This window comes from Corvus kubaryi, unplaced genomic scaffold (assembly GCF_017639235.1).
Source record: "Corvus kubaryi isolate FWS band 111438036 unplaced genomic scaffold, C.kubaryi_AGA036_p1.0 split1-65, whole genome shotgun sequence".
NCBI lineage: Eukaryota > Metazoa > Chordata > Aves > Passeriformes > Corvidae > Corvus > Corvus kubaryi.
In genome coordinates, this window is record NW_024582080.1 from 2,270,414 (window position 1) to 2,290,248 (window position 19,835).

General features: G+C 44.8%; 1 protein-coding gene and 1 long non-coding RNA gene across 5 annotated transcripts in view; one reads left to right on the forward strand and one right to left on the reverse strand.

Annotated features, from left to right (window-relative positions):
- Positions 1-6,155, reverse strand: part of TMEM272 (transmembrane protein 272) — a 27,143-nt gene extending 20,988 nt beyond the window's left edge. Inside the window, exons 1-2 of one of the 4 annotated variants that reach the window (XM_042014337.1) lie at positions 5,811-6,148; positions 2,216-2,296 (exon numbers count right to left, since the gene is read on the reverse strand). In XM_042014337.1, the coding sequence (XP_041870271.1) occupies positions 2,216-2,273 (58 nt within the window). In that variant the 5' untranslated portion in view covers positions 2,274-2,296; positions 5,811-6,148. Of the gene's footprint in view, positions 1-2,215; positions 2,297-5,810 lie in introns of those variants that run through there. The other 3 variants (XM_042014340.1, XM_042014339.1, XM_042014341.1) reach the window with 3 other exon arrangements.
- LOC121657998 lies at positions 3,674-18,632 on the forward strand. The gene is made up of 3 exons (XR_006013816.1): positions 3,674-3,756; positions 4,260-4,367; positions 15,359-18,632. It is a non-coding gene; the product is annotated as an uncharacterized LOC121657998 (long non-coding RNA).
- The last annotated feature ends 1,203 nt before the right edge of the window (positions 18,633-19,835 follow it).

The window sequence follows — 19,835 nt, forward strand, 5'->3', positions numbered from 1 at the left end:
TGAATTTTATATTATGCCTCTGGATACTAAACTACAGTTATGCCATGGTCTAGATTCGGGATTTCTCCCCTTGTGAATAATTTCCAGAAGTACTTAAAAAACAATATTTAGGCATTACATATAGACCCATTCAGTTTTCATTGCAGTAGACCCAGGGATTAGCCTTTTTTATTTTGGTCAGTTAATTGAAGACTGAACTTCAATTGCTACACCAAGAATGAAAGCATGCTCCACAGGTGGGTTGGTTCTTGGGAGTTATTTAAATACCAGAAGACCATAGGTACAAGTGTGGGTTTGTGCTGAAAAGCTCTTTGAAAAATATATACAGGATGATGAGAAAAAGTGAAATTAAGCATCACTGCACTTCATGAGGTCTTGCATTTTAATGAACAGAAAATGAATTTTCGATGCAGTAGCTGATCCATAACTAAAGCTGAGCTGATTTTGAGCATGATGAAAACTTGAAGATACTTTTCTGGAATGGTATTTCTGAGTTGCCTTACTCATGGGTAACTTTTCAGGTACCCAAGAGGGTGCTTCTGTTGTAGAAGAGCATAGGTGAGATCAGAACTAATCCCAATCTTTCAAAAAAAATTTCAGAAGGATTAATTTTTTTCTCTGTCATCATTGAAGTTCCAGTGGTAATTTAATACCAGGGAATGGTGACGTTTTGCTTGTAACGACTAGGAACAAAAATCAGAGAAAATACCACTTTTTAAATTGCGATATTCACCAATGGGTCTAGATCGCCCCTGCATGTCCTTTCTGCAGGATGTGAGGGATCCCACAGGGACCAGCTGGGTCCCAATTCCACTCCCAGGCACTTGTCAGGATGTAATGAGGCTGCCACATGCTCTTCACCCTTTGTTTTCCATCACTCCCCAGCCCTCCTTTCTCCTGGAGCAATGATGAGCATGAAAAAGTGGGACAGAAAATGTCCTCTCCTTCTCTATCTGTGCCAAGTTTCTGCAGGGAGGCCTGGACTGAGCTTCCTGTCTCTTTGGCCTGATTTTCTCTGCTAGCTTATAAGGGAGCAAGGACTTGAGGGGTTTAATCATTAATAAAAGTTCATTCTGAACTTTGAGAACCTTTCAAGCAAAGCAAAGATCAGGGATATAGAGGACCCCAAGGCAACACCCTAGACTGGCAAGTGCAGAAATTAGTGTGGGTAAAGTATCAATTATGATGAGTGGTCAAGGGGTTTGCCACTTCTTGTGTTTGAGTGGAATTAGCAATTGCAACTGCCTAGAAGTGAAAGCAAAAGGCACTTGCAACTCAGAGGGAAAAGGAGATGCAGTCAGTGGCAGTAAGCTGCTTTAGAATCCATGGATTTTAACCTCCTGCCGAGGACACTACTTCCCTGATCTTACAAAACCCCACCTCTGAAGTGGATTTCTCCTGTGCCTCTGTGGAGCTTGCACAGCCTCAGCCCAGGTCAACTTTCTGCTGCGTTGCTCCTCAGAGAGCAAGAACCAGCCTGTTCAACCAGCTGTCAGCTCATTACAGCCCTCTGTGTCCTCCACCCTGGGTGGGAAGAACCAGTTGCTTTAAAACCTGAGCTAGCCCAGGCTGTCATGCAAAAGAACCTCCGTACAGAGAACTGGTGCTTCCAACCCACAGCAAGGGGCTTTTAATGGGGGATACCCCTGCCTGCAGTGGCCCTTGTCCCAGGCAGCAGGGAAGCAGAGGGAAGAATACCCTGTCCCAAATCTCACTGGGTGAAAGGGGGAGTATTCCTGACCATATTCCATCCCCAGACTTGTGTTCCTGTGCCACCACACAGGCTGGCAGCAGTTTTTCTTGGCAGGAATTTCTCCTGGGAGAGTTTGTTCCCAGGTTGGCTGTGCTGCTCTTTACCAGGTGATTTTCCCTGTGGATGCTTCTGCTGCACTATGTGTAAGGTAACACTTCAAAGAGGAGGCAAACACATTATTTTGCTTAGGCTATGTCTTGCAGCCCATATTTAGGTACACGGTGGTGTTTGTATTTGTTTGAAGTTTTGTGCTGGTTGCTATACATCAAATACTGCAGCAGGCAGCTGCTGTTCAGGTAGAGTTACTATTGCACACTCCATCGGCACTGTAAATTGTCTAGGAAAGGAAACTTCAGTGGAAGATTCAGGTGGGACTTGGCACCATTGTGACTCCTTTATATACCTGGCTTAGCAACAAGGCTGCTTAAATACATAAGGTGATTGCTACCAGAACTGCCTTACCATTGCTGGCAATTTTAGATATGCACCGGTGGCAGGCTTTCTCCAGGCCGGCAGCCATTGTGATGAGCCTTTGGGGAGTGTCTGTGGAGACAGAGAAATTCATATGGCTGTGAGAAGTGTCTTTACCTTACTAAGTATCTTGACTCAGAGTACTTGCACATGCTGGCAGCCTTTCACTACCCTCAAAAACTCCAAGCATGCACAAATGCAGCCAGCAGCTAGCAGCGTGGCATACCCAGAGGAAGGTATGCCTTCCAACAGCTCCAGGCTTGCCTGCTGGTGATGATGCTCGAGCTCTGGGGTCACAGGGAGGCTGGGGGAGAAGTATTAATGCCATTTTCCTGAAAAAACTATGAAATGTTCTATCTTTATCTATATTGGGGTTGGGGCAGACCAAGGTGTATTTAACTGTTATGAGAAAACCGAGTGAAACAGGTGGGGTTCGCTACACAAACCTCAGCAAGAATTAACTAGTGAGTAAAAATGAATTAAAGAAGAAAAGGAGGAGAGAGGATGAAAATAGTTTTAAGATCAAGAAGGATTCTGAAGAAGGATATAGAATAAAAACTGCAAACCACAGGGAGCCCAGAAACACATGCCTTTGACAGCAAAGCAGCTGGATTAGAAAGTAGCTCCTTGCAAAGAAGAATTTTTATGAGGTGGGGTGAGTGATGAGCAAGCATCCAAGGTCAGGCCTCAGACAGCACCAGACAGTTAAGTAGCATCCAGCATCAATGGGAGTGTGGAAAGCTCTCTCTCTCTCTCACACACACACACACGCACACACACATGCTCCAAGACTCAGCTTCTGGCCAGGGTCACTACAAGTGTGCCACCACCAGCAGCTGTGTGACAGAAGAAGGTGTGTGTGGAAAAGGCCAGGATAAGGGAAGCTGCATTCCTGCATGTACCTCAAAATAGCCGCTAGATTTCCTAATGGTTAAAGAGCAATGTTTTAAGCTTAGCCTCATCATGTTCTGAGTTGACATGGAATCCACCCTAGGGCTTTTTTGTGCAATAATATGTCCAGCTTGGCCCAGAGCCTTCTAGGGACAAAAGGGTCCCAGGCATGTGTTGAAGATAAAGACAGACTTGTTCAACCAGCTGGTACATGGCCATAACTCCCTCCAAAGCCTGTCCGAGCCCTACTAGTCATGGCTGAGCAGAGGTGGCTGCCTCCAAGCCCAGACAGGACCCTCTGCTGCCATGGGGAAAGGGATGGGGTTTTCTCCTTGCACAATGGCATTGCAGATTCTATCTCCTGGCAGTAAGTGAGGCAGGTGTGATTTTGCCTGTGGGTGAGTGACCAAGAAAGAGTCAGGGACCGAGGCATTCACAGACATCCCACCAGGTCAGTAAGCCTTGAAGGTAGCAGCCAGCCACCAACATACACATCCAAGTTTCTAGTGTGCCTCACACATCAGACATCTCATGAAATTAACTCTCCTTTTCCAGCCCTCATCTTCATATCCCAGAGGACATCTCCATCAGTACTGAACGATGGACTGGAATGGAAATTACATATAAGTGTCAGACCTCTGGTGAGTGCATGTGTCTCATACCAGCCACCAAACCTTCTTCAGCAGAGCAAATATTGTACTTTTGGGCTACAGCTATTGATGAGAATTTTAAGGAAAAAAATAAGCACCGTTGCATGCTCAGGGAAAATAGAAAGGAGGAAAGGAAAGTGGTCGTTTTCACAACCAAATGATATATTAACTTTAAAACTTTCAGTGCCAGTTTATTCCTAGAAAGTGCAAAAACAGGCATTCATTTTGAATATGGCAATGGCTGCTGGCAAAGATGTTCTAAATTATGCAGAGATCAGGAATATTAGTTTTTATGTAAATGTTTATGACTAAAATTACTTTTATAGCAGTAATTCTTACAGAAACAACATTAATCAATCCAATGCCATATTAAAAATCACTTGAATGTCAAATTATCTTAAGCAGAATTTATTGTGGCTGGGAATGCTGTATTTGCATAAGCAGAGGGGAAAACAGACGTTTTGTCTTTATTTACTGCTCTTTTAGGCTAAAAGGAAGAAGACAAACTGAAGGAGGACTCGGTATCTGGAAGTGTGTCACCACCTAGTGACGGAGCCCAGAAGTGACCGTGAGTCAGAGCTCTGTGCGTGCAGTCCGAACAGGTGAGATAAAGAAAGCAATTTCATGATGGCTGCGCACAAAGCGTGTTCACACAAGAACACAGCACGCGTAACTACCAGGTAGTGGTCTCAGTCCTTCCTCAGACGTTGGCTTGGACTTCTTCAGGATTGACAAATCCCTCAGAGAAGTCATTATATTTGCCAGATAAAGAAGTGTTTCCCCTTTCCCCCAGACCTTTGGTGATTCTGCAGAAGCCGCTGCGGGTGTTAAGGATGAATTATTTTCTTTTGTGCCAATGCATGAGGGTGCTAAAGTGCAATTCAGCAGCCAGGCAGCTGCAGAACAGTTTTGTTTCCCAGCTGAAACAGGGAAATTGTCGCTGAAACTCACTGGAAGCTGAAATTGGTGCAGCATGAAGACTGGTGGCATACAAAGGCAGGAAGGTGTCCTGCCCCACTGTGCCTGCTCCCAGTTTGATAGTGAGTTGGGAAAGTCATATGCAAAACATAAAACTCAGCCACAACTAGGAAAAAAAGGTAAAGACCAAAGCCAACTTCTGGACCTCCTCCCGTCAGTCCTTCCCTGAGTTTGTTTCCCCAGTGTAAAGGGACCTGCCCTTGGGTTAGGAGGGCCAGCAAGCAGCAGGGACAAGTCTCTGAGCCCCTTGCAGGAAGCTGGAGCCTCTCCATACAGCTGCTTTTCAGGGCGGCAGGTTGCTACTGAGCCACAGCAGAGCCACAGCACCCCTGTGCCTCTTCCAGGCTGTCCAATACTCCTCAGTGAGTGCCCTCACTGCTGGTGGTTGGCAGCCAGGTTTGCCCACCCGGAACACAGCTGTGTCCCACATTGCTGCCTCCTGTTGTAACTCAGTTCCTTGTCACAAGCAGCAGTGATAAGTCTCTATAGCACAGACCCTCCACCCTGTTTCCCTGGTTATTTCATCTAGTTTTAGCTTTAAACTATTTTTCTGGTCATTAATTCTCATCCTAAATGTTTAGGTTAATAGGAGTCAAGAGAAGGTGAGCACTGACTGACTGGTGCTTGCCTGACCTACAGCAAAGCCAAAAGACAGGTCAGGCTGGCCCCACCATGTGTCAGTCCAAACGAGAGCCATGTCCACACTTGTGCTATGGTGCTCAGACTTTTCAAACAGAGCCCTTCTCTCTCCCAGCTGCAGGTGCCCCACTCTGCGCTGGTGGACACAGCAGGCAGAATTGCTGGGGCTTCCTAAGACCCCAGTTCCCACTCGATGGCTGCTGACTGCCAGGGGGTCCCTGCTGGGACATGGGAGGTGTACATGGGCCAGCAAACCCCTCTGGAGCAAGGGCTCTTCGCTAAGGACTGCTAGAGGGAATGGTTTCTTTTTATTTTTCTGAAATATTCAGAGCAAAGTCCTCTTCCAGATCCGGCTCCTAACAAATCACAAAGCCCCACACTGGCTTTTATGCCAGCACATTGTCCACTTCCCAGCGAACCCCTCTTACCTGAGAGTGCTGTGCGTGCCAAATCCTTTCACCTGCGCGTGGGGGAGATGGGGCAGAGGAATGGCAAAATCCAGCCTTCAGTGGAAACCAGCTGGGAGAGCTCTCTCCGCTGGGACCCCAGAGCTCTGCTCGGCTCCCTGGGACGCTGCCCGTGGGCGGCGAGGCACGGAGCGGGGGGAGCTTGGTGGCTTTTTCTCCTCCTGGCCTCCCGCTCTCACAGCTCTCGACGGCAGCACCGTGGGAGCTGTGGGATGCGGGAGCGCTTGCCGGCGGAGCCCATCCTCATTAGTTCCCCCACTCCCACGGCTAGCTGGAGCCACAGCCCACCCTGTGCCGTTTCAGGGTGACAGCAGGGGGAAGCAAAGGACCCCACACAACTGTGACTGTACAGGAGGAAAAAAAAAAAAAAGACAAATTTATTTCACTAAGTCTTTTATTTTAGAGAAAAAAAAAATATTGAGAAATCAGTAGAGAGTGGCAAGTACTTGGTTCATTCTTCAGGAAATTTCCCCCCTCCCATCAATGCAGCTGATAGAGCTCTTTGCAAAGTGCCACATATATCACCTTAGCTGCTGGCTCATTTATATGTCTTGTGACACCCTGGCAGAGGTCTATTTGTTAGGTGGTTACTTGCTAGGTCACCTTCCCATCAGCAGGTGACAATCTGGCATATCAGGTGTAATTATAGGTATGGATAATCTTCTGGAAAGCCCTTGTTTCTGTACAAGAAAAAGTGGGTTTGAGGGAGAGCACCTCTGCAGGAGGACTGACAGCATTAATAAAGATTGATTTGTACTTGGAGTCCGTTCAGAAAGGCCCCACAAGAAAGAAAAGGTTACCTGCTGCATTAGTCATCAGCAGGGAGCTGCCAAAGTGCCTGCTCCAGCTCAGAAGGAACAATCCTGCCTTCAGCTGCCAGGTTTGCACAGTTCATCACCAACACAACTCCCACTGCTACATGTTTTGCATTAGGAAAATGTCCACACTGGGTCAGCTAAGGTAAGGAAAATGATGGTGTTTGATGGGTAACTTTGCATGCTGCTGGGTCAGCACATGCACAAACACAGCCACAGGCTGGTTCTTAGACTCTCCGTGCTTTTCCCTGCAGCAAGGTCCAATATGTTGGAAAAAGCCCTGACTTCATGGGGGTGTGACTGCCTGACTGCCATAGCCTTGCAGGGTGAAAATTTTGGTGGAGGAAGTTTGGCAGTGAAGCAGAAAGTGAGGCTGTGGCCTTTATCCTTAGCACTGAGCAGGGGTTTATTGGAGTACTTAGACAAGGCAGCCATGCACTCTGTATAGACAGGGAAGGGAGCAGGGAGACAGTTCTGGAAGACTCAGGTTCTCTCCACCTGTGCTGGAAGAGGCACAGCAGGAAGAGACTGAGACACACTGTCCAAGTGGCCAAACTGGACAGCCTGGCTTTCTGTGCTCCTGGTTCTTCCTTCCTTCAATGAAATAAAGCTTCTTATTCCAGCAGAGAATGCTGCTCTTCCAGAGATTATTCCTAGGACAGCACCTGGCATGAGATATCAGCAAGGATTTCAGTCATGTCCAACATCACTGCCCACTTTTGGGGTGCTTTTTCTCACCATCCATGAAGTTCTGAGGCAAGTGTGGGTTGCCTGTGCCTGCTGAGGTGATGCCACACGGTCACACATCCTAACCCAGGGCCTTCCAGCTTGTGTGCTGCTCTCCTTGTGACTGCTGAGGTCCTGGGCTGAGCTGAACAAAGGGACTCTGTAATGCTGCCACTGAAGGCACAAGAGAGCATGCTCTCCTCAAACACAGCCCCCTCTCAGACCAGGAGACACTTTTACATCCCCACATAATACACATTTGGGTTTTTTTCACCAGGTGCCTTTTTGGAAGTGGTTGCACCTCACCATGAATTTTCCTGGGTACTTAATGGTTAACATGGAGAGGGAAAGGGCCATGTAGAGATGCTCTCTCCTTTCCAGCTTGTATCCATGCTCAGTTTATTTTCACCCTACATATAGGGTGAGCACTTTTGCCACAGGGCCTTCTCCTAACTTGATGAATCAGAAGTCAAAATCAACATGGAAATAGTCCTCCATCTCCTACATATTTTTTTCTTTTCAAATCGGAAGAGTCTGACTGTTTTCATAAATGCTGGATGCAATCACAAATGCTATATTTTCTTGTATAAATTATCCTTGTGTATTGAAATATAAACAGCCAATGGGAAAGAAATTCAGTGTACATTTCTTTCACTGTTCAAGGCAAAAATGTGTACTTATCTGCTGAGAAATACTCTGCTTTTGCAGTGGAAACCAATCATCAATACCAACTTACCAGCATTTTAATGATCACCTGTGGGAATCCTGGGAATTGTAACAATTAATCATCACAAGAAGATCATAGAAAAAAATAATAGGGACCGAGAGTTCCTGTGGCAAGTGCAGCCAGTGTTGACAGTGACACTTAGTAGTACCATTAAACTGCTTGATTCCAGTGTTTTTGAAGGAAAATTTTAAGGCAGCCTTAGGAAGATACTGAGACTAGAAGTGCTATCAATGCAGTGAGTCACTGTGTGCCCAGCCCAAAGTCCCCTGGGCTCTGAGAGCCAGGAGGTGACCATCTCCATCCCCTGGGATGATCTGGAAGCTGCAGAGCTCGGTGCAGAGCTCGGTGCAGAGCTCGGTGCAGAGCAGAAGCTGTGAAATGCTTCAGCCTGCTGATACACACAAGATCAGACCAGGCACTTTCCTCTCATGTGCATCACTGAGAAAATGTTTTGTGAGGCTGTCACTATAAATTACAGCACCAGGTGAAGCCTGCTGCTGTGGGTGTTTCAGTTCCTTGGCTTCGTCCCACAAGACTGTCTTGGGGAAGGGATGTTTATGTGCCGGTCTCCATGGCAGTTTACTTGGCAATGCCCAGGAGGTATTGGCAGAAAATGAGAAAATATCAGACTGTCTACTTCACACTTTTCCTTACTCAGAATCATTTATCACAATGTAATTGAGGGCTAAGGAACAGAGAGGCAAAAGACAAAGTGTGCTGGATAACCTCCAGGGAATGTAACTTTAATATAAAGTCTAGTAAGGGGTAACTGCTCGTGTTGCAGCTTTCACTGTCAGGTTATTCAGAGGGTCTCTTTTTCTACTTTAAATATGCATCACACAAGCAGAATAGGATGAGATTTGCCTTGTGTTTGGAGGAAAGATTACAAGACACACAAGTAGCAGTTGTGGCTTGGGATACCTGTGAACCTAGATGCTGGGGGATAATTCTAGGAAAGTAACAAGAGACGTTCCCTGGCTCCATAGCCATTGTCCATCCAAGGCAGGGTAATTGGCCAGCTGTCCTCACCTCATTTGCTTGTATCACTTATCACTGAGTCATCACTTACTCTATAAAATTCAATCAAAATTGGCAAATAGATTTGCAAGTTTTTAGAGGGAACAACCAGACAGCAGAATGCAGGGCAACGAATGCACATGGTGTGTTTCCATAGAAAGCCAGGCTAAACCAAAACTCCAGTGCTTGAAAAGTTAGTAATGAAATTACTTCCTTAGGAATGTTTGCTGGTTTCCTACAGGGAAAATTTAAAAAGAAAAAAAAAAAGCAAAATAAAAAAAAAGCGCTTTATTTCATTTTTATTGAATGGCATTCATCAGAGACTGTCCCCACTGGTAGTTCAGGAGGTGAACCTGTGTGTTGTTCTGTGTAAAGAAAATTTTCCTTTAAATAATAAATGTGTTTCTTTAAAAGTTCCAGTCCTCTGTTCCCTTGCTTATCCACCAAAGTAAAGAATTGCCCAAATTAATGTGAGCAAAATTTACCCACAAGCCCAGAGTATTAACTGGGAAATTCTAGTACTCTTGAAACGTGCAATAAGAGAAAGTGGAATTACTAAAAATATAAAAGCCAAAGCCCCTATTGAGGTCCATGTATTCTTTGTTTATGCTACTACAGAGTGTGACAGACAAATGTGTAGAGTTTGCAAAACCCTTTGGGAATCCCTGAAAAATGAAGTGGGGGAAAAGAAGATTAGCTCCTCACACAAGGGCATAATAAAGCTACTGAACATTTCTGTCTTAATTGTGCTTCATGCTAGAGTATAAGGGGAAGTTACCACAGCTGAATAAAATGCTGAACTCTCCTAGCAGCAAAATGCCTCCTTTAATATAACAGCAGGAACATAAACCTCTCACTTATAAGATATAGTTAAAAAAGGCTTATAACTCACAGAGGTTTTACATGGAATGAAAAACAAACAAACAAAAAAAAGAGCCTGTAAGGTTACTATTCCTGAAATATGATAATCCAAATCAGCAGTTTAATTTGCACTTCCGCATATCAGAGTTAATATTCCCATTGCATACAGACATAATAAAAAATGCTGTTCTGTTGACAACAGAAGGTAACATTGTGCATTTTCATTTTTTTAATTTCATTTTCTCACTCGTGAAATACGCCTTTTGCCACCTTTCAGTGTGTTTGTCCTCCTCAGCTGGAGGATAATAAACCATATCTAACACAGTATCTGCTCAACAGAACTGAAAAATCCTTCCAAAAGGGAGGAGCACAACCCCTACTTGTAGCCTTAACTCATGGGAAACAGAACTGTGTGTTTGTTGTAGAGTGATTATGGTGAACGATAACGAGAAAAAACAGGAATGCCACGGAACAGTCAAGTGACCACAAATGAGGTAGGATGGAGCTCAGTTCAGTATGGACGTGTGAGGAGAGAGGAGTCTTCACTGCTGTTACCTGAATATGTGATTTCTGGAAGAGAAACAAAAACTGCTTGCTGTGCAGCTGAACTGAGAAGTAGGATTTTGTTCACTCTCACTAATGGATCAGCTGAGAGTCAAATAGAGGCGTCTACCCAGGAGCTCCCATTAGGGTCTGCAGAGAGGGATGGTCCAATCTAGTTCCCTAAGTGCATCCCACCTGGCCTACACAGAAGGACGTAGGTCTTGTCTCATATCTGCTCGCCCTGGATAGGTGGGTAATTGAGGGCACCTCAAACAGGTCTAGAAGTCTTTATTTATTTGTTCCTGCACTGGCTCCATATGCACTGTGATATGGGGCTGGACACCTGCAGTGCGTGTAAATGCCCATATTGCTGACAGCCTCATTTAGTTATCTGCAGTATGGATCCTAAAGTAATCCCTGTGATCTGTGTAGACAGGAATGACAAGAGTTGGTTAAGTTTGCGTTTCTTTCTTCTGTAGGGTTGTGATGGGGGTGGGAGGTGGGGTGTGCTGCCCCTAACACAAGGGAGAAACAATCTTCCCCTCTATATATGTGTATAACTAGGTAATGCATTAAAATCTCTGCTTTGAAAGATAAAATATTGCTTTATGCAGCCCCTCCAAGCTCCATAAACTAGAAATTACCCCACTGATTCCTGATCATCATTGCCTGCCCACAAGGCCTGGTCTCAGGCTGCAGCTGAGAGGTCCAAGGTGGGAGTTTGTGCTCATGGGATGCTTGTGAGAAGGATCTTTTAGTGGCAGCCAAGTCCATGACTTCTCACAGCCATGTGTTGCCATGTGCAGAACATCTCATGGCTGGAAGACAGGGTATCTGGAGCAGGCCCTAAGCATTTTGTGAAGAAGTCACCTTATTCAACAGCAGCATTTCCCTCCAAGCCAGTTTCTACTTGAGCAAGAGCCAAAGGGATTCCCTTTGCTCTTCCTCTGCAAAGGAGAGCTTTGTGGGAGCAGTTCTCCAGGCAGCTGATACAATAAAACAAATACAACGGCATATCACATCCAATGTTTTGGGGTCCCTTTGGGTGTGTTCAAGGACTCTTCATATCCTGGGCTTCAGGTCCCAAAGGACTCAATTTTAGACCTAGTTGCAGTGGATGAAGGCAGGATTAGGAGCCAACTCACCTTGGTCCTATAGTAAATTCAGCCTCTGGCTGATACCTGAGCAAGCAGACTCGTGCAAATGAGCCGTTTTTGGTGAAATTCAGGCATATCGTTGCTTCTCCTGATGAAATTATGTCTCAGAGGTGTGCTGGCATTTAAGCTCAGTTTCAGGTTTCCCCATCCAAAGGGATTTGCGAATGAGAGGCGAGGCTGTCTGGGCTGCAGACATGTCTCACCAGATGGCACTGTGCTCACAGGCTGGGACAGAACCGGGAGGCCAAGTGTCCAAGCAGGAGGTGTGGAGGTGTTCGTGTGGCGTGTAGATGCACAAGCAAGTTCCCAGACCTGACTGGGGGGCTGCAGCTCCCGGTCCACAACCTTAGCATTGCCCAACTCCACTTAAAAGTGGGGACAATGTTGAAACTAAGTCATGTTCCCTTGCACGTTGGGTGGGCTCCGAGTGCCTCCGGCACAGCCCTTGGGGGAAGCAGGGAAGCGCCGTGTCCCGTGCATTGAGCACACCGGACAGCAACACCGTTCACAAGGTGGCTTTTGTTTTCATACTATCTCCTTGGGGCAGCACTTCCCTAAGTCCTCTTCGACTGAAACGAGCTGTAAGACTCACAGGGGTAGCATGAGGAGCAATGGATTAGTGCTGCCAGAGCAGAGCCTGCCACAGAGCTCTCCTCACAGCTGTGTCCCACGGGCTGCTCTGTGTTCTCTTCAGAGTCTGCTTGGCTCAAATCGTGCCTCTGTGTAACAGGTATGTATGACCTCACAGAAAAAAATTATGTTAGTTTTTTGGTGTTTAGTTTTTTTAATCTTGCCATTCTGTGTTCCCCTGTGAGGGGTTAAGAGTCAAACCACTGCTTTGGAAGACTTCCACAAAGACAGTCCCCTCTGGTCAGGCAATTTTAGCGATCTCTTCTCTCAGTTCACTGATTAGTTCAGGTTACTTACAGCCTAAGATTTAATACTTAATTTCCAGGAAAGCTTGCCCATGCTTTACCTGACCTGGCAAATCTACTATTCAAGAACATCAGATACACATGAATTATAATACATAGTCAGCTTTTCCTTAATGCACCTGAGGCTTTGCTGCTCAGCCTTGCATGAGCACATATTGGTAATTTGGTAGTTGTGAAGGCACTTCTTATCTGATCTTTGGTTTTGAACTGTGAAATAGAGGTGATGATGCACTTTTTCCCTCTATTGAACTTCTGTTTTGGCTAAATTCTCCAGCATGATAACTGTCTTGTTTTGTACAAGCAACATGAAGCCTGAGTGCCAAGGCTGGTGGAACCACTGTGGATTAATTTCATGAATAATAATACTAATAAAAACATGGTGAGTCATTTTAATTGACACTGATGACTTTAATGTAATTAGCATTAGGAAAATGCCAATATTTATATTTGCTAAAAATGTTAGCATATTTTGTTAAAAATTATAGCAGCAGAAGGAAAGAAAGAAAGAAAGAAAGAGAAAAAGAAAGAAAGAAAAGAAAGAAAGAAAGAAAGAAAGAAAGAAAAGAAAGAGAAAGAGAAAGAAAGAAAGAAAGAGAAAAAGAAAGAAAGAAAGAAAGAAAGAGAAAGAAAGAAAGAAAGAAAGAAAGAAAGAAAGAAAGAAAGAAAGAAAGAAAAAGAAAGAAAGAAAGAAAGAAAGAAAGAAAGAAAGAAAGAAAGAAAGAAAGAAAGAAAGAAAGAAAATGAAAGACAGATAATTTTTAAAAGAGTGGTATGGTGAATCTGATTTTTCAGCTCAATCTACAGTGTTCAGCTAACTTAGGCTACTAAAACAAAGGCTAAGGGCATAGACTTAATCTATGTAAATATACCAAGGATAAAGAATTGCTTATGCAAAATAATAATTTTAAAAATTTAGATCAAGTGAGTATAAATTTGCCATTAAATAGAATCTGATTTCTAAACCATCAGAGAAGCAAGGGTAGGAAAAAGCTTCTCATTACCTATAGAAAATGTCTTTTACTAGGCTGAGAGGGCTACCAGATGCAAAAGCTCTTTATTTGATCTGAAACAAAGTGGTCTGAAACTTCAGATCATCTACAGTTGCTTTAACTTTAAATTCATTAAATTAACCAACTGAAGATCTTACTTTGGGGCTTGTCTTTTGGTTTGTTTTTGTTGTTTGGTTGTTGGGGTTTTTTTTCTGGCATTGATGTGTTTGGGGTAGGTTTGTTTAGATGACTTCTCATTATTTCTGGAGCTGTGTGTGTGGAGAGGTTGTGTGCAGGGGTCAGAAGGCTGCCATGGAAGGGCCTCTCTGCATCATATTACTGCTTTTGTAAGGCGATGAAGTGATGGAGCAACTGTGAAAGAAGGACACTGAACCTGAGAACTCAAGAGGTCTTTTTGCTAAACCTGAGTCTTAAAAAATGGGTTTGTAACCAAAACTTGGCTTGATTCACCACTGGAAGCTGCCTGAAGTTCCTTCCACAAAACATATGGCATATATGGCATATACAGAGTTTTGCCTAAAGTCAGTGAAGATATTTTGGGATTCTGTAACTCCTGCCATCTCATTTTCTCTCTAAAAATACCTACTTCCCAAATCCAAAGATACCTGAGCACTTGGAGCAACAACAGAAGGTCCCTCCTGTGCACAGTAACTTTTCCAGAAACACAGATGCTCCCTTGAACAATTTACCTCCACATGGGTAGAAATCAAAGCCTTGGGACGGGTGAGGAAGTTTTTCCAGACAGCTCCATACGTTGGTCAGAAAGCGACAGCTGCCGTTTTAGTGATGGATGAAGGACCACTGAGACAGAGCAGCCACCCACCCGCTTTGAGGTCCTTGCTCATTGGTGCATGCTGGAAGTGGCAGTGTCACCAAAGAGCTCCTCCCTGCACAGAGCTCTCTCTGACACAGCAGCAAATGAAGACAAATTTAACTGTTGCCGTCTAATGGGTGGCATCTAATAATCTAGGTATGACATGCACTCGTGTCCACTGCTACTGGGCTCCTCTCTGGGAATCAGATCCAAATTTCAAACACTGAAATGTTGCTGTTGGGATGTCCCAGCTGACATTAAGGACAGTGGAGAGCTGCTCTGTACACAGCCAGTGGGGTCTGTGGTGGGATTCAAGAGGTGAAAAGGGTCCTAGACATGCTCCATACACAGAATCCATCCAAATATCCAAGTTCCAGTTACGCTTCCCTCACAAGAAAAGGTGTTGAGAGTTTCCCACTCCTCATCCTTGAAAAGAAAAGCATGGAGTTTTTTACTGTGCCAGAGAGCAAAGTTTTATCCATCTAGTCCTTCCCAGGAAGGATGTTACCGGTAGCAGTGATGTTGAAAGCACTTTGGAGTGAAATTCATCTCCATATATTACCAGGAAATTTGTGTTGAAATGGCAAAGGATGAGGAGTTGAAAGCTGAAATACGTTGGGTATTTGTCTTCTTTGGTAACAGAATTTACTTTGTGAGGAGGATGGAAGAAAATCAGAAGAGAAAGAAATATTATATCCTGCTGCTGCAACTTCACATATTCATGGCAGGTGCTCAAATGTCAAAAATTTATACCCAAAGGTTTCATTCACTATGTCACCACTGCACACAGTGTTTAGTGTCCTGTTTTCTGTGCTTGCATCACCAGAACCACTTGTCTAGAAAACAATGTTTTGCTAAAAATTCAGAAAGTATTTGACTAAAGAGTATTCTTTCCATCAAACAGCTCCTGGAGGAAGGGATGAAGCAAACTGAGAGAAGAAGGAAAAACTTTTCTACTACCATTTACAAAGAAGAAAATATCTCACCTGGGAAGAAGACTGAGAGGCTGTCCCAGAGAGAAAGACTTTCTTAATGAACAGAATTGTGTCTATTCCCATGTAAAAAAAGTGGGTTTGGAAGTTCAGACAAGGAAGTATTTTACTTCAGTGAAAAGCAGCTGCTTTTCACTGAAGTACTGGGACATTTGAAAAAACCTTGAAACAGAAAAAGCTGGAACAGATTTCCAGGGGTTATCTCCTAGCAGTCATGATGGTTTTTAATCTTGGTTTCTCCTACAGTCCTCTTGAAACATCTCATTCTTCCTGCCTGTTCACAGTTACTCACTGGATGTTGATTTTATCATCAAAGAATCTGGGTTAGTGAAGTGAATTTGGCTCAAGGTCTCACAAAGAGGTCACTGTGACTCAGCGAAACATTCTACAGCCAAATAGAAACTGAACACTCTTGTCTAAATTTTAAGACAATTTCAGTAGAAAAATAGAGACAACTTCTGTCAGTAAAGTGCAGGATCCTGCAGGATCAGAGGCTGAACTGCACTAAATGCATTTAAAATGTACATAATTAGTAATTAAAATATTGTACATTTCCACAGAGAGGTGTTCAAATGACCAAAATTTCAAAAACTAGAAACATAAACCCAGGTTAAAATACCTACCTTAAAACAGACCTGATTTTTCTAATCCACTCATCCACCACTTCTTCCCAATGACTTTAGTGGAACCAACCCATTTAAAAGTCAGGCTACTCTCCTAGAGCATGCTTTCAGGTAGATTTAGGATCACAGGTTTTCTTTTGAAAACCATCTGGTCTTGGCTGTATCCGTGCTCAGCTTTAGCTCCATCGTTTGTTTTAGTTCAAGTAACACAATATACAGCAGCACTTCCCTTGGCTGCCAGATTTAGTCATACAACCATAACGACACAATCTGAGAATGTGTCTAACATTTTACTGTATGTTTGTGTCTTCCAGACAGTTTTCCTAAGTAGGGGAGCTAGTGATGCTTCACAAGCAACCAGCATGAATATGGAGCAAAGTACTCATTTTGGCTCGTAGCCTGCCAGGAGCCTAGTGACTCCTTCCAGCTCCACCCACCATCCCTAGACTTTAAACCAATGGTTCCAAACTTGGTGAAATTCTGTCACTGTAGGTGAACAATGGATCACAGTCACCAGTGGGTACCAGAGACCCAGCTGCCTCTAGGACTGCACTTTTCTAAGTGTCGCGTGTCTCTGTTCTAGACTTTTCAAAATGCTACTTTTTCCAGCAGCATGACACAATTCTTTGGGGCTTTATTTCTTTTGATGGTAAGAGATGGTAGCAGAGAAGAGTAACAAGAGTCTTAACAAGTAAAGACATAATTTTCTTCAAATTCATTTTACATCAGTTCACATAAGGCCTCTCTCTAGCCAGAGAATAGACCTAAGCTAGCATCAGACTTGTTAGCCATTAGTTCTGCACTCTTAAATTTGTCTGCAAAAAATTATTTTGATAGCAACCAAAAGAGTGTTGGCAGACTTGTGGAACAAAATGATATCATTTACTCATTTTCTGTGAGATAATAATTGAAAAATGTACTCTAATTACATCTTTATAAGCCTGCCTCAGGAGCACAGTAAAAGAACAAATGGCAATATTTTTACTGTACCACATGAGAAAAGGCTCTCAAAGTCTTATTTGTATCATTTCATGCATGTTCAGGAGATGGAAGCCTCATAAAAGCAAAATTATTTCCTGATTTTCTCTGATCCAAAGGAAACTTCAGCCACATGAATTAGAGGCAGACTCCGAGGTGGGACTCACTCATACACCCGGGTGTCCCATGCCCAGTATGTGTTGGGATATCTCCCTCAGCTTTCACCTGCAGCTCCCAAAGGACATAGGTCTCTATGTGTTATCTTTTAACAGACCACCTGCAGAGGGGTTCAGTGTTAAAAATGGCACTGGATGCTTCTGTTTAGGCACCTGGGTCTCTTCCTCCATGTCAGAGTCAAATTTGTTTTCCTAAGAAATTTTCCAGCTGAACCCTGAAAGGGCAGGAAGGAAGAAGAAATTACTCTCCCAGCCTTGGTTTGCTGCTCCTCTGCCATGGTTCCATGAGCAAGTCTTTTTTTGCAAAGAAACCAGGCTGAAATTGCTGCAAAGGGTAGATTTTTATTTATAACATAACCTACTCCCTCTGTGGAGCTGGAGGCACTGTGCAAAAAGTCATAATAAATCTTATGAAACAGGATAAATAAGTAAGCCCCTTGAATCCTAGCTGTAGAATTGAGGTAAAATAGTGAATGGAAAATTAGATTTTTGTTTTCTCTTCATTGTTCAAGTTCCATGTGATTTTGGAGGCTGTAAATATTTTGGGGTCTGTGAAGGGGCAGGAAACTGCCAAGGGTCAGGGAGATGAGAGTACCTCAAGCACCAGAGGGAAAAGGGCAGAGGTGTCTGTCCCTCAGTTGGGAACCTGCTCATCTGGGATGCGGGGAGCACTGCAGTGCAAAAGGCTGGTCCTGGCACAGCTCCTCACCCCTCTCCAAACCAGCAGCACCGGGAAGCATGGTGGGAAATGACTTAGAGAAATCCCAGGACAAGGATTTCTGGAAAGAAGATCAGCTCCTCTGGGAGAAAGACCTCCCTTCTGGAGGAGGACAGCGTTCTATGGGGAGAAAAAGAAACTCTGTGGACAGATAAAACAGCTTTCCTGGAGAAGATAAAGAGGCCCTCCAGGAATATAAAACAGCCTTAAGGATTATAAAATGTCCATCCAGGTGGAGGCCTTTGGTCCTGAGAGAGGGTATCTCCACAGGGAAAAAGCATGAATTTTTCTGCTAGGCTCAGAAATACGTGGAAAGCCATGCACACTGAAGTGGATACCTTATTTAAGTAGTGCTGAATTTCAACCATTGCTCTAAAATAACATCTGTCATCCTTGGTATAAATCAGACGAGGGGTTTTGGTGTGATTTTCTTTAAAGCCATTGCACTCATGCTTTCAGGACATTATTCATTCTTTTGAGGTTCTGCAGCCTAAGGAATGGGGTACACCTCTGGTTTCCTGGCCTGTCAACAGGACGTGTGGATGGGTAAAGCCACAAGAAGGTGGGAACTTCACAGCTGCGATCATCTTCTGGAGCTCAGAACAGCTCACCTGGCTCAGTACAGTATATATCAGCTAAATAAGACACTGATCAATGGTAGCAGTCAGATCGCCAATATTTAAGGGTCAGAGTTAACACTTGAGTCTTAATGAGACAACTTGTGCTGTTCCACCAGGTTTGGTGGAACATTTAATTTCCCAGTGCTCTTGGGAGCATGACGGGAACATTTACCCTCTTGGGTGAGCCTCCCTCATCCGGTGTCTGTCTGAGAGAAGTTTTGGCATCAGCCTTGCTGACATGAACAGAGGGCAGGGAAGAAGTTGGAAGGATGACAGAAATCAGCAGTATGGGGGAAAAGATGAAAGCCGGAGGGAAAGCTGGCAGTAAGTCCCTCAAAGAGAGAAATAAATTTATCCGTTTGTGTATATTTGTGTGTGTATTGGTTCGGCACGGCCTGGTTTTTGGTAGCGGGGGAGCCACAGAGGTGTCTCCTGTGAGAACCTCCTGAAGCTTCCCACCATGTCCAGCAGAGCCAGTCTCTGATGGCTCTGAAAGATGGACATACTGCTGGCCAAAACTGGGGCAGTGAGAGAGGCTGGTAGTACCTCTGTGATGACAGATTTAAGAAGAAAATCAAAACAAAGTACACACAGTTTTGCTTCTCATCAGAGAAGAGGAGGAGGTGAGAACATGTGAGGGAAAACAACACGGCAACACCAAGGTCGGTAAAGAAGCAGGGGCAGGAGGTGCTCCAGGGGCCGGAGCCGAGGTGCCTCTGCAGGCCGTGGTGCAGAGCATGGTGCAGCAGCTGTGCCCCTGCAGCCCATGGGGATCCACGGGGGATGCAGAGATCCACCCGGAGGTGCCCGTGCTGGAGCGGGTGGATGCCTGGAGGAGGCTGTGATCCAGTGGGAGACCCAGCGGAGGGGGAGGGCCCCTGCTCGCAGGCTGGAGCAGCCTGTCCTTGGAGGGCTGCACCCCGTGGAAGAGAGACCCACTCTGCAGCAGTTTTGGGAGGGCTGTGTGCCCGTGGGAGGGGCTCAGGCTGCAGCAGGGGCAGTGCGGCTGCTGCTCCTGAGAGTGGACCCACGCCAGGGAAGTTCATGGAGAACTGTCTCCCGTGGGAGGGACCCCACAGCCTCACAGGGAAAGACTCCTCTCCCGGAGCAGGGGAAGGAAATCTCGGTGATGGACTGACCAAACCCCCATGCCCTGTGTCCCTGCGCTGTTGGTGGGAAGGAGGGAGAGGCTGGGGGGGGGGAAGGTGTTCTAAGGGCTTATTTTACTTCTAATTATCCTCCTCTGATTCTGTTAGCAATAAATGCACTCTGTA